This window comes from Dufourea novaeangliae, unplaced genomic scaffold, assembly GCF_001272555.1.
Source record: "Dufourea novaeangliae isolate 0120121106 unplaced genomic scaffold, ASM127255v1 scaffold228, whole genome shotgun sequence".
NCBI lineage: Eukaryota > Metazoa > Arthropoda > Insecta > Hymenoptera > Halictidae > Dufourea > Dufourea novaeangliae.
In genome coordinates this window covers 1,770,277-1,784,364 of record NW_015374150.1, presented here as the reverse complement: position 1 = coordinate 1,784,364, position 14,088 = coordinate 1,770,277, and the positions used below count along the sequence as shown (strand labels likewise).

The window sequence follows — 14,088 nt, the reverse complement described above, 5'->3', positions numbered from 1 at the left end:
ATTATCTCAATGTATCAAAATTTTTCTACATTCCAGAAATCACAATGCCTTATAAATACTATATGTTCTGTAAAAATCGATATTGCCGAATTTTATCAAATAACTGTCATTGTTCTCAATAGAAATTAATATCGTTATTTATCTAAAATGATTTCTTAACAGAATACTTTTATTAGGACACATCAGTTATAATCCAACGCAAAATAAGTTACTACTTACTGTTAAAAATGTGTGACTAGCACAATCGTGTTTGTATCAATGCTTACACCTGATTACACTTTGCATTCAAAAAGATAGAAATTTCCATCAATGATCAATCAGAAGTAGCACCACTTGCCAAGAATAGCATCTTTTATAGCCGATATGTATTGTGCAGGAACCCAATATATCCAATATCTTGAAGCCTCTGTTGTGCCTAATTGAATGGCCTACAATTTAAAAGAACAATTAAGTATAAATACATGAAACTTCAAACATGCTCACAAAGTGGAGATACAAACCATAATATGATATTCTGGATGGTCATGTATAGGTTCACTGTGTACACCCTTTATAGAATTCATAGGTATTTTGTCCGTTCTTTCTTTTGTACCAATCCAAAGCTGATCTTGTTCCAATTTGAATGTTAATCTAACTTTGCCACCAGATTTATTTAACATGCCAGCCAATGGAAATTCTGGTAGAGGCTCCTAATTGCAATTCAATTCATTTAGACTGAATCCTTTTGTACACACCAATTAACTAGTTCATTTGTAAAGTACCTTGCTATCTAATATACCAGGCATTACATCTTCTGGAATACCTTTATCTAAAACTTTCCTATGCATTTTTTGTTGGGACAAGGGTTCTTTGCTTGTAGTAGATGCAGCTTCATCTGAGAGATCTTGCTTTGTTGGAATTGACACAGCCAACACGTCATCTAACTTTGACCCTACTACCATGACTTTGGCACCTTGAGAACATAATATGAGCAATATCATCAAGGAATTATTAGAAGCTTTTTATATTCTATACAGCGAATTACCTTTTGTAACACCCAGACTTCTCAATGTTTCATAATCTTTGGCTAATCCTTTGATCATAACTTTCTGCATGGCTTGTGGCACTGATATGATGTTTTGAAGATGTGCCTTCAATTGTGCAACAGTGCCATCAAGTGGGAAATTCACATTAATCCGCTGTTTATTATAAACCACTTTAAAATCTATATTTTCTTGGGGGGGATCCTGTGAAATGGTTTCATTATTATCTTTTGGCTGTGTCTCTAGGATTTCACATTTTGGCAGTGAATTTTCTGTTTCTGTAGATGGAGCTTCATTGGAATTTGTATTTGACACTAGCTCAGAGCAAGGTGCAATGTTACAACAATTGTCATTGCTTTCACTCTCTGCAGCCCCTGAAAAAAATAAACAAGCTTGTTAGAACATTCACATCATTATCTTTTAATTAGGTTAATATTTCCTACAATGCAATAATATGTTTTGTATCGTTTGGAATGTCGAGAAAGAGCAATGCATAAAAAGATTTACTGAAATAAAGGAAATATTTTAGACAGATTAGTGTAGGTTATGTCCAAAAAGATACAAGTTTATGAGAAACTTCTGATTCACTGACGATAATTGTGCATCTTGATTACTGCATAGTATTTAATACAACTAGCAAGTAATTGTGTAAAAAGTTCTCATAAGAGTAACGAACATTTTCTCAAAATTCATTCAACATACACTGTTATTCACAATATTTTATAAATGGATTAAATTGAGTAGTACTCTTTCGTTATATTTAAAATAATTAAAAACAAACATAACATATGACAACGTAAAATATTTATTGATTGACGATCGCTATGAAAAAGCATGAAAAATCGTCAAGATTTAGTGTACGTACCGACGTACTCCATGATGAAGTGTATTTGGTTGACCAATCAAAACTGTTGCAGGATGCGTTGCAACTTGCAATTTCTGCCATTCGTATTTACACCAATCTTGGGAATGACTTTCAAAACTTCAAATATATCCTAAAAACAGTCAGGGAGAGCTTTCAAGTTCAATTAATTTGAAAATCAAATTTAAAATAACATTGTATTCACTAATTCGTAAAAAAATTAATAATCGAAATTTTATATATAAGTAATATTAATATAAATTTTAAAAAATAAGTTAAATAAAAACTTCAAAGAATATAATTGTTTGACCCTTTAAATGTTTTTACTTTTTTTCAGATTTAATTTTGTATTCAATATATGAGCTTAAAATGACCTTTCATCCCAGGATAAAAATAGAACAGCTTTGTCTAATCTACTTTATAATATGAACATTTATGTCTATCTCAAGTGTAAATAACATCTAATTTGTATAGAGGATTGTAAAAACAATGATCAAATTATGTTAGTTGCTATCACAGACGAGATATTTGCTATCAAGAAAAATGTACAGTTTTAAAATTTGATTTATTGCCATTATAATTTATATTGGAAAGAGTAGAAGTTTAGTACACAGTTAATAATTTCGTGTAACTAAATATACCAATTAGTAAAACTGAATTTCATAAGTATCTATGTATCAATTTAATAAAAGTCTGAATTTGTATTAAACCACACGGTTGTGTACATATGCATGTGTAAACATTCGTCTGAATATCATTCATCGGTACGGGCACGGAATTCAAAAGTGTGCAATCAAAGAGTGTAAGGTGGCGTAGTGATCGGAGAACGCCATCTTGTGCACCACATGACCTCGTTGCCGTGTCCCGTGACCAGCTCACGTGAATTTTGACAAATTCAAACATTTTTGGTAGAAAAAGAATGGATATATTGGAGCAGCACCTCGAACAGCAGGATGTCAGGTAGTGTTTATGTTAAATATCGACCGGCTGATAATGCGAACACCTATCCCTCCTGTTTCGGTCGAGGTCTCCTCAAGGTCATCACGTAGTGCACAGTGCGCACTTACAAGACTTAGGACAACGGTCGTGGAAGTAATAGGCATAGACGTAATTCTATAGACACGTTGCATATCCATTCCTCAACATCTCTACGCTTCTTTTACAGCACTGTTAACGCGAAGGATGAAGGCGGCACGGGAATTGTTATTGAAGAGGCGGAAATCGTCGACTGCGAAGGTAAATATAGCTTAAGTTAATGAGTTAGTTATATCTCACAGATGTCAAGACTTACGTGATTCTGTAGTATATTGGTTGCTGGAAAGTGTTATATAAAATCTTATTATAAATTTCGTATTATATACTTAACTTGAAACAGTTAAATGTGTACTTTGATGTTGATGTCTTGTTCAGTGATGTGTTTATTTGTTTTTAATTTTCTTCAAATCACTAAACATTATTTACATCCAGTAACAAATGGTGGTAGTCGGAAAGAATCTAGCTAATAGTTTAATGTCTCCTTATGAATTAAAAGTAATTGTATGCTATGTATTTTAGTATATAGGTAATAGGAACTATGAATATTTTATAGGAGAAACTGTGGGAGAAGATGGGATGCGCTACCAAGAAGCTTTGGCATATAGGGTGGTACAAGTAAATGGCACTACTACCGGCAATGAAATAGAATTACCAGTGACACAACCAGGGAATAATACTGTACAGGTCTTGACATCCCCGTTGAATGGTCAATTTTATGTCATTGGGAGTGCTAATGATGTTTTCACCACTGCACAGACCTCTAGATCATTGGTCCCTAGAACAACTACTTTACAGATAGAAACACCAAGGAATTGTACCACTGGATTGAAGAAGGTATAGACCTCTCAGCATTTTCTGATAATTTTCGAAAAATTCTATGATTCAATCTGTAATTTATGTATCCCTTTTTTTTCATGTACTACAGAGAGATGATAGACGGAGAGCAACTCATAATGAAGTCGAGCGTCGACGAAGAGATAAAATAAACAATTGGATTGCAAAATTGGGAAAAATTATTCCTGAATGCAATGCTACTGCGAATGCGAATGCAAATGGAACAGGAACTGGAACTGGAACTGGAACTGCTAGTAGTGGTGAAGGCAAAGCAAATTATGAAACTCAGGTATTTTAATTGGAGTTTATCAGACTTACAGATACTAATGAGCAGTAATATAGCCATTTTGTATTCAATTTTTCTCTGCAGAGCAAAGGAGGAATTCTGGCTAAAGCTTGTGAGTACATAGGAGAGTTGCAAGCAGCTAATCAGGGACTGGGTCAGTGTTTGCGGGACAATGAAAAATTACGGCAAGAAATAACTGCTTTAAAGCAGATCGTTACACAGTTGAAACGGGAGAACCTCCAACTCAGATCTCAACTATCCTCTGCTACGGGAACTAACGTCGACGTTGGTCATTTGAGTCCTTAAGAAATTGGTAGTCCGTAACACAGTGCTTCTTTTTTTTTTTTGTAAATATTAAGGTACATAAGCTGCGTTGATGGTCGAACGAAGTATTTACTCTTATGGTTTTTCTTTCCACGAGAACGACATCAAATTTCGTCATATTGGGTTTACATTCTTCAAGAATGTATCACGTGGTCCGAATGGTGTGGTCATAACTGCATATGCGGCTATATGTAACTGTACACACTTTCTTATCCTTATGAATTTTCCACCGATAGGAAAAAGGGTATAGCATAGTTAATTTATGCCTAGAAGATATTTTGCCTTAATTGTATGTAAAAGGTTTAATGACGAAGCTCAAAATTTTGTGTTTCCAATTGATGTATCTTAAGTGCAATTTTATATTATAAGATCACCGTAGCAATGTTTGATGTTACAACTATTTTTCTCGTAGGACTTACTTAAAATGATCTTGTTTCCGTATATGCATGTGCATTGGATCGAATTACCTCGTGTACGTGAACGAGCCAAGGCTGTGAATATTGAGCATTGATTTGAAACTCTCGGGTTATGTAATTTTAGACTGTGCAGACAAAGTTAATTTTTAAAAAGGTGAAATGGAAAGATAAATGTAAGTTTTGTTGGGCCACTACCGATAAAATTACGATACGAAATATGACGACTGAAGAATTACAGAGAACGTTGAATATTTTTTATTTTTAATACTATTTTCACGAGTGTAGAGTAGGTATTTCATGAAATGAATTAGGGACTGAAAATGTAAAATAGACTATTAATCCTACACGTATGAATGTGTATATAATTTATATATGTATATATACACGTGTGTGTATGTACATATGCATATAGCAATAAACATATTTTTTTCAATCCGGAATTCTGTGCGCCATACAAAGTGACGGCAGAAAAATTGAAATTAAATACTGGTTTGTAATATATCGTTGATGTATATATCGCGAGGTTATTGTTATATAATATATGATTATTATTAAAATGAAATTTAACGAAACATATTGTTGTGATTCTTAATTTAATAATATCGATAAGTCCTAAAGGGAGACTGTTTTCGTTTTCTTTATGCATAGTCTTTATTCGTTTTTACATATGATACAATGGAAATGTCGAAGTTACTGGAACACTGTTTACGATGCATGTTTTTCTATACTTTCTTTCCATTAACGATAAAGACCCTGCACCTCAACAGTTTAACATTTTGACACTTTTTTAAACTTTCAGACCATTTTTTTGCAACTTTTCAACGTTTAAAATAACATCTACTTGTACATAACATGTAGCGTCTGCATTCGTCGCTTAACATGTTTACATAATACACTATGTATAATACAATATTTAATACTCTTTAATTGAAGTTTCATTCTCTGTAAAAAGCCACCATATCATCCCATGCAACAACAAAAATATTTAAGCACATCGTTAACTATATATATTCTTTCGCGAACGGATGAATGGAAAGCTTCTTACGATGTTCTTTTATACTCATTTTACATACATACAAAAGTTTCTCTGCTCTTCAATCCTTCCACGAGTTTTTCTCCATTGATGGCAAAACAAATATAACCGGAAGTTTAATTGTATATCAGGCAGTTTATACTTTTTGACGACTCGATACCAATCACTGATTACGGATTTTATGCTCTTATGTAACAAAATCTTGATTGTAATGTACTAGAAACCTTCCGGAAAAACATTTCTATTTAATTCTTGTCATTTGTAAATTAGTCTAGTAAATGTGACTGCATGACCATCTGCAGTTTACTAAGCAAAATAGAATTTCGGTTTCAATGTTTCAGAAGCAGCTCATTATAGCACATAACGTAATTTGGATAAGCTGGAAACACATTTAAGGACGTTCTATATTTGATTGCAATAGCCATCACGTATGATTTTTTGTTAAATGTTAGTCAATACACACACGGTTACGGTAGACTTTATATTTGTAACTTTTTATGTACAATATTTTTATGCTCTAAATATTGAAACTAATATAACAATTTAGTGTGCGATACGTGATTATGAATGCCTGTTTTATATATGTATGTTTTCCCCAGCAGATCCAGGACATCCTTAAATGACCAGCATATGATTCCTGAACGTTCACGTGGAGAAATTATATTCGTATGATTGCCTCTGATAATTAATCTTCTAGATTTCTAAACGCTTGTTGGATATCTTCATGCAGCTGATCAAAATCAGCTCTAATCTTTGCTTCGCCATCTTTAACAGGGTCCTGAAATAAATATAAATGTATAACATTAATTACTCTCATTTGTTCCACTGGCCAGAAGAATGGCTCGTCTGTTTTATTTTTTGTGGTATGTATATTTACCTTGAACTTCATTGAACTCAATTGATAAAGAATATTACCCATGCTGTCCCTAATGACATTCCATGTTATTTTATTGTCTGACTGCGCCGTGGACTCTACAGCATGCCTCGCCATATCGTAGAACGCGATCATGTTTCGTAACATTCCCACGGTCTTATAAAATGGACAGAAACGATCGTACGGCGAGTAACTATAAGGAAAAGTTCACTCGTAAATATAAATGATTACGTCGAAATGCCAGAGTATTTGAAAAACAACGTTGATACCTGTTCTGTTGCAAGAAATCGTCTTTCAGAAGTTTCGCAACTTCCAGAGTAATCTTGTCCGTCTCGGCGAGAGATGCTTTACCAACTAACTGTACAATCTCTGACAAATCTTCTTCCTCTTGCAGGATTTCCTTCACTTTCGTTCGAAGAGGAACGAATTCTTGGAAGTTTTTGTCATAGAAATCGTCTAAGGCTCGCAGATATTTACTGTACGATATGAGCCAGTTAATGGATGGGAAGTGTTTGCGCTGAGCAAGCTTTTTATCAAGACCCCAGAACACCTGAAGAAGTGGTTGGATTGCATATTTTCAAGCCCATTTATTATATCAGAATTCTATTTATTATATCAGTACCTGCACAATACCAAGAGTTGCACTGGTGACAGGATCAGAGAAGTCACCACCAGGTGGTGATACAGCACCTACAATACTGACGGAACCCTCACGATCAGGATTACCTAAACACTTCACTCTGGAAATGATATGTTTAATATTAGTAACACGTAACTGATAAAACTGATTATTCAAGAATTATATTTACCTTCCCGCACGTTCATAGAAACTGGCCAGACGGGCTCCAAGGTAAGCAGGATAACCGGAATCTGCAGGCATTTCGGCTAATCGACCGGAAATTTCACGAAGAGCCTCGGCCCAACGAGATGTTGAATCCGCCATCATGGAAACGTTGTAACCCATATCTCTGAAGTACTCTGAGAGAGTGATACCTAATAACAGGGAAAATGATATGTACTACTTTCATCAGACAAGCAGATAAGAACATTTAAAGGTGAGAAAACTGCATTTTCACATTTTCCTTCATTAATTACTGAACACATACCGGTGTAAATAGATGCTTCACGAGCTGCTACAGGCATGTTGGAGGTATTAGCGACCAAAGCAGTACGCTTCATGATGGACTCAGTAACACCATCGATTTCTACAGTTAGTTCAGGGAAGTCACGAAGTACTTCAGACATTTCGTTACCACGTTCTCCGCATCCGACGTAAATAATAACATCAGAGTTGGAATACTTGGATAAAGCTTGCGAAATTACGGTTTTACCACAACCAAAGGCACCTGGGATTGCTGTAGTTCCACCTTGGACACATCTAAAATTTTAGGAAATACTTTGGGTGATTCTACGTATTAGAGAGTGCACGTGAAAGCAACAAGTTAAATTCTTACGGGAAGAGCGAGTCCAAGACTCGTTGACCGGTAAGTAAAGGATGATTAGCTGGCAATTTTTCAGTGACAGGACGAGGTTGACGTACCGGCCATACCTGCATGCACACGTATCACCAATATTATAATTGTACAAAATATTAGAAGTGTTGCAAACTAAACTTTTTAAACAGCCCATGTACGTAGAGCTAAATAAAAAATTAATACCTGAAGCATAGAGTATTTGTGCGTTTCGCCATCGAATTCCGTTTCTAATACAATGTCCTGAAAGAACAAGAAATGGTAAAACTTAGCTATAAATTGTATGAAATGTATAATATTACTTGGATAATATGAAACTACATAGCTTACATTAACTGTGTAGTTTCCAGGAGGAGCAACATAAGTTACAGTTCCCTTACTTTTTGGGGGTAAAATCATTCTATGCTTTACTAATGTGTTCTCATAAACCACACCAAACAAGTCTCCTCCAGTGATATGACTACCACTCTTTATATTCAATGGATTGTATTCCCAACTTGTAGTTCTTGACAGAGCTGGTACATTGATACCCTTTGGTATGTAAATAGAGTTTGTAAGTTCATTGATGTCCTTCAGGGGACGCTGGATACCATCGAAAATGCTGCCCAAAATACCAGGACCCAATTCCACAGACAGTGGTTTGCCCGTACGTAGTACAGGATCTCCTACGGTTACACCACTGGTTTCTTCATATACCTGTAAATATTTATAATATTATAATATATGCGACATAATATTTATGTGAATTTATGAAAAGTTTACAATACCTGAATGGTGGCCATATCACCTTCTAAACGAATAATTTCTCCTACCAGCTCATAATATCCTACTCTGACCAGTTCATACATAGCTGATCCTGACATTTTCTCAGCAGTGACAACTATAAGCAAATAAGCAAATTAATATGGACCAAGATTACAACTGAATCAAATACTTTGTATACTAACCAGGACCAGACACTGCATACACATAGCCAAATCTACTCTCCCTCTCCTCATTGCTAATTTTTGACAATCCATGGCTCGTCATCTTGAATGATACTCAGTTAAAACCACTTGATAACTGAAAGCATTTTGTACTATGAAGTGCAACGGAATTGCAGCTAACGAAGTACATATATTTAGAACATCCTACTCAAGAAAAAATTAACTACTGGATAACTTAGATTTATTGAAGGAAATATGCAAAATAAATCAGGGAATATATCAGACAAAGACGTCAGAATCCTTTCAGGAAGATTAATTAAAACCATTTAAGGGTTGCTAAATTTAAAAGACTATTAACCAAACTACCAGTTTAGGATAACATCATAACTCGACTGATGCAAGGATCAATATAGAGTGAATATTATTAATTAATTTCGTAGAAGTATTACTCTCGATCATAATAAAATTTCAAAAGGTAGTTGCTAATTTATGATGTTTGATCACGGGACTAAATCAGTGGTAACACATCGGTCTGACGTCTAATCAAACACCTTGCAGCGCAGAAAAATTTGGGGAAACGGTGATAAACTGACAACGATCATAGATAATTTTTACGAATCCAATGTTTTAATGAACGCTGCAAGTTATTACGCTTAAAGTCAATGTGAAAGTCTGTGTCAGCGAACACATCCCATTCATCGTGAAATTCACGTGAGCAGTTCATTTAAAAAGTAGGCGTAGCCCTTTTTAAGCCCGCGAGGCGTCTGCTGGCCGAATGAGAAGACGATTCTGAACGAGATATTTGTCCATCGATCAACTACATGGAAGGGTTCAATTCGTCTGCCGCGAGATTCCCTTAAAAAACCTATTTTATACGATTATGGGTCAAAGAAAACGTGTAAATTCTACCGCTAATCGAGAAACGATGGCGCATTCAAACTGGCACGATCGATACTGTACGCGCCAGTCTTTTTGTAAAAACCTCTCGCACACTCTACATAGGACGAAACTATTCGTATTGTCTCAGCTGTATAGTAAATCAAAGCGGTATATAGTCAATGAAATAAGTGACGATAAAGAAACTTACGAGACGTGCAACGTATCGAAGTAAGTCCACCTTACAACAACGAGTCAAGCTTCAGAGCCAAGCCTGGCTGCTATCACAAGACAGGTCAGCTGACTGAACGATGTGCTTGTTTTCAATTAGCAGTTCCTCTTGCGACTATGGGCTAGTTTACAAATGCGCGAAAGTAGGATGAACTTTTCGAATTTACCACCAGAGGCTACGATTATTGTATTTTTGGCAAAGTATCAAATACAAATATGTATATTTTTAGGATAATTTCTTTTATATTAAAGTAATTTTACTTTTAAGGTACAAACTATTAAATGCATAGCGCAGAATATTGCTACCATACTCAAATAGAAAATAGTATATTAATGTTAGTCCAGTTAACAAATGCAGTTTCCAGAAACTTATCAGCAGCTCAGAACACGGAACAAAGAATAATATAAATATTTAATATAGAACAGAGTAATACATATATATATTCTTTAGTAGAAAAAGTTTTATTTAATTTTTTAATCAAAGTTAAGCACAACATTTTTGTGAAAATTAAAATACTTCGATGTAGTTGCCACTGTAGGAAGTTATATTCGGAAAAGCAAGCGCGGCAATTATAAATTGCATATACACACCATTTCGAACGGTGCTGTCAGGAGCTGGTTAAAATTAGAAGTAACCAAGGTGCAGTTACACTCTATTGCTATAATTACAATAAACTATATAGGTTTTTATCAGGATTCTTGTAGGGTACTTCCGCTTATAAAAACGAGTAAAAATAGAACAACTTGTATTTTAACAAATGAAAGCGTTCATATAAGCTAACTGTATAACTTTTTACGACAATATAACCAGTCCTTCATTATAGATTAATTCAATTCTAATTAAAGATTCAATTTTAATTCTAATTAATCATTTTCACGTGTCCTTGGATTTCTCAAAAGAAGAACTGTACATTTAACAATGTGTCAAAAAAAGCTTTTAATACCATAAGTCACATCTGATCAACTCTTCTGCGTAAAAAGTTAACAGCATAATTTTAATGTTTAATAGTATCAAAGGGATATTAATGTTTTTCCAAGATTTTCCTATGCTCACATAAAATACTACCTCGTTTATTTCCCCTTCCCTAAGTTTCTGCGAAGTAGGAGTGCCATCTAAGTACTCATAGATGTATGAACTTCTAACGCATTCACCCACATTCATCTACCTTCTACACAAAAGCAGTTACGTAACTTTCTTATTGTCCGATGGGTATGTATGTGTGATGAACGTGTTGGATGTGGATGCATATATCTCAAGTCTTGAAACCGAGGACAGCATTTGCGTGCAGCAGCATCAGCAGAGCGGATGATTGCACACACGATCGAGGAATCGACTTCCTTCTGTCGCGGTACTATTTTAACGTCAAAGTAGTACATAGTGTAGTTTGAGGATCGTGCACGAAGTTGCACGACGTAGTGAAAACGCATAACTGCAACTTTGCGACTTAACATTCATTAACAATAGCAGCATTTCATCAGAATCATTCGACTTATCCAAGGAAAAGTTTATTCTTTGAAAATGGACATCAAGAATCTCCAAGAATTCATGGAATTAATTGGAAAACTAAAGGTAAATATCATTGGTGTTCTCGAGGGATATTGCGAGCGAGGCAGCACTGTGACAAATATAAACTCATGACTTTGACAGGCGCGTGTAGACACAGCATATACGTTGAATGTTCGCTTTTGGCATTCCTAATCAGCTGCGATTAGCGTGATTTTGTGCAGTTGACAAAGCAGTTGTTTCAACACCATATATAGTATATTTATTATATAATCATTTTTGATAATCTTTTATTCTGCAAATAAAAACAGTGGTTACATATTTCAATAACTTTCACTCGTCAAGGGCGCAGTTTTTGTTCAGTCGAGTAAAATTTGTAATAGAGGCAACAAAAATACAATGTTGAATATAAGTATCAAAAGGAATGTGAAACAGATAGAATTTGTATTATAAGGAGTGTAGAAGTTTGAGAAACTGGAGAGGTTGCTTTTCAATATACATCTTGACGTATTTGCTACAGTAATATGGTTTCGGAAACGTTTATCACTATTTTCTTGATTAGATATTAAAAATACATAAAACAAAGACAAATGAATAAGATAAGATACAGAGGAATATTGCAAAACACATTCTGATTTTATTAAATAAATTATGCTGATTTGGAAATTGATGTTTCACGCATATGTGATACAGTAGTGAATGTGAATTAGTACTTCCTCTTGGATGATCTGTTTTCTAAAATTTAAATATTTGCCTAAATACTTTTTTATTTTAATAACAGTTCTAATAGAATAAATATGTTTATTTTATGTATAAATGACAAGTTTCGGATGTATATGCTATAATTTCAGCATATGAAAAGGACAGGATGGGTCATCAGAAATGTTCCTGATCCAGAGACAATTGCAGGTCACATGTATCGGATGGCCATGCTGTCTTTTTTAGTGGATAATGAAGAAAACTTAGATAAAGTCAAGTATGAAATGGTATTATTATATTGTTTGTGCAAGATTTGTCATTTTTGAAGTCTGATTAACAAAGCGAATTATTCTTTGTCTCTATAGAATCATGCAGATGGCTTTAATTCATGACTTGGCAGAGTGCATTGTTGGGGATATAACACCTCATTGTGGAGTCCCACCTGATGTGAAGCATAGGCTAGAAGATGAAGCCATGGACTATATTTGCAAACTCTTGGGAGACAAAGGGCCTGTAATATTGGAAATGTTTAGGGTAAGATCTGTCTAAAGATTTATTTTACTGTGATTTGTAAATCTACAATGGCACATATAATTCATTTTTTGGAACATAACAGTTTCTTCCTCTAAAAAATCTTTGTATTGATTCTGAGAATGTTGTCAAATGGTGAAGTATTAAATTCACTTGAATTTCTTTTGTGAAGGTGCATATTTGAGTGACAGTACCTGAGAATAGTTATTTTTTAAAGTTGTTTTATTTAACATGTTTACTTTTGGTTTGCATAGGAATATGAAAGACAAGAGTCTCCTGAAGCAATGTATGTGAAGGATCTGGACAGATTAGATTTAATTATGCAAGCATATGAATATGAAAAGAGAGACAATGTACCTGGCGAATTGGAGGAGTTCTTTGTAGCAACAAACGGCAAAATAAGACATCCTTGTATAAGCAGAATTGCATCTGGAATCAACGCGGTTAGAGACGCTTTCTGTCGCAATTCAAACCATTAACCTAGTTCAGATTTTATATGTTTAATTCTTTAAGTTCCACGGGTGTCATATATAAGCCATAGTGATAAGTTTTGTTGTACAGTAACTGTGGAAGGCATTAGAGAAGTATCGATATTACTTTTATGTGGGCACAATTATGATTTATAATTGCAACGTAACAGTTTTAACAGAAACTAAAGAGAAAACTGTGCCTTTTCAGATACTTTTAAAACTATGTTCTTTTTCTGACATGAAATAGCAATATCTCGTCTTATTTTCTGTAAAAGTGGAATCTATTTGCAATATCCTTAAGGTTTTAAGGAATTTACTATATTCTGATGCATAGTACAATGTTGAGTAACAAGAGGAGGTCAAATTTATTTCCCTCTTGTTTACAATATATTTTACTTCTTTGACGATAGATAAAAGTATTTATTTTATTAATAAAATTACGATCGTTTGTCGTCGACGAAGCTAAGCATTAGTTTGTTATGTATTGACATCCTACTAAACAGTATGTTACATTATTATTTATGATAACTAATAAAGCTTTATAATTGGAAAAGAAAGTACTTTTTTCCTTTTGATGATACCTGTCAATAATCATAATTGATAATGATAAAAATATATTGTTTATCAATAAAAAATACAGCAATATTGATAAAATTGCAGATAAAAATGTATATTTTATTAGCCTTTTTTGGG

General features: G+C 34.2%; 4 protein-coding genes across 5 annotated transcripts; 2 read left to right on the top strand and 2 right to left on the bottom strand.

The window, feature by feature from the left end:
• Window positions 1-224: 224 nt before the first annotated feature.
• LOC107191722 (ubiquitin domain-containing protein UBFD1-like) lies at window positions 225-1,937 on the bottom strand. Its single transcript, XM_015580821.1, has 5 exons — window positions 1,888-1,937; window positions 1,025-1,396; window positions 762-952; window positions 501-689; window positions 225-428 (listed from the first exon to the last, which is right to left on the bottom strand). The coding sequence occupies exons 1-5, from the start codon at window positions 1,898-1,900 to the stop codon at window positions 318-320; spliced, it is 876 nt and encodes a 291-aa protein (XP_015436307.1). The 5' UTR covers window positions 1,901-1,937; the 3' UTR covers window positions 225-317.
• Window positions 1,938-2,732: 795 nt separating this feature from the next.
• LOC107191719 (upstream stimulatory factor 1-like) lies at window positions 2,733-4,345 on the top strand. Of its 2 annotated transcripts, XM_015580818.1 has the most exons (6): window positions 2,733-2,844; window positions 2,911-2,976; window positions 3,050-3,120; window positions 3,473-3,753; window positions 3,845-4,042; window positions 4,124-4,345. In XM_015580818.1, exons 1-6 carry the CDS (start codon window positions 2,804-2,806, stop codon window positions 4,343-4,345), a joined length of 879 nt encoding a protein of 292 aa, XP_015436304.1. In that variant the 5' UTR covers window positions 2,733-2,803. The 2 variants fall into 2 exon arrangements, with proteins under 2 accessions (XP_015436304.1, XP_015436305.1); XM_015580819.1 differs by lacking the exon at window positions 2,911-2,976.
• Window positions 4,346-6,287: 1,942 nt separating this feature from the next.
• Window positions 6,288-10,249, bottom strand: LOC107191598 (V-type proton ATPase catalytic subunit A). Its single transcript, XM_015580665.1, has 12 exons — window positions 10,172-10,249; window positions 9,106-9,220; window positions 8,926-9,038; window positions 8,489-8,854; window positions 8,345-8,401; window positions 8,141-8,235; window positions 7,793-8,064; window positions 7,496-7,679; window positions 7,309-7,426; window positions 6,956-7,236; window positions 6,690-6,879; window positions 6,288-6,590 (listed from the first exon to the last, which is right to left on the bottom strand). Exons 2-12 carry the CDS (start codon window positions 9,185-9,187, stop codon window positions 6,498-6,500), a joined length of 1,851 nt encoding a protein of 616 aa, XP_015436151.1. The 5' UTR covers window positions 9,188-9,220; window positions 10,172-10,249; the 3' UTR covers window positions 6,288-6,497.
• Window positions 10,250-11,565: 1,316 nt separating this feature from the next.
• On the top strand, window positions 11,566-13,531 carry LOC107191706 (HD domain-containing protein 2). The gene is made up of 4 exons (XM_015580805.1): window positions 11,566-11,761; window positions 12,547-12,671; window positions 12,760-12,928; window positions 13,180-13,531. Exons 1-4 carry the CDS (start codon window positions 11,711-11,713, stop codon window positions 13,402-13,404), a joined length of 570 nt encoding a protein of 189 aa, XP_015436291.1. The 5' UTR covers window positions 11,566-11,710; the 3' UTR covers window positions 13,405-13,531.
• Window positions 13,532-14,088: the final 557 nt, after the last annotated feature.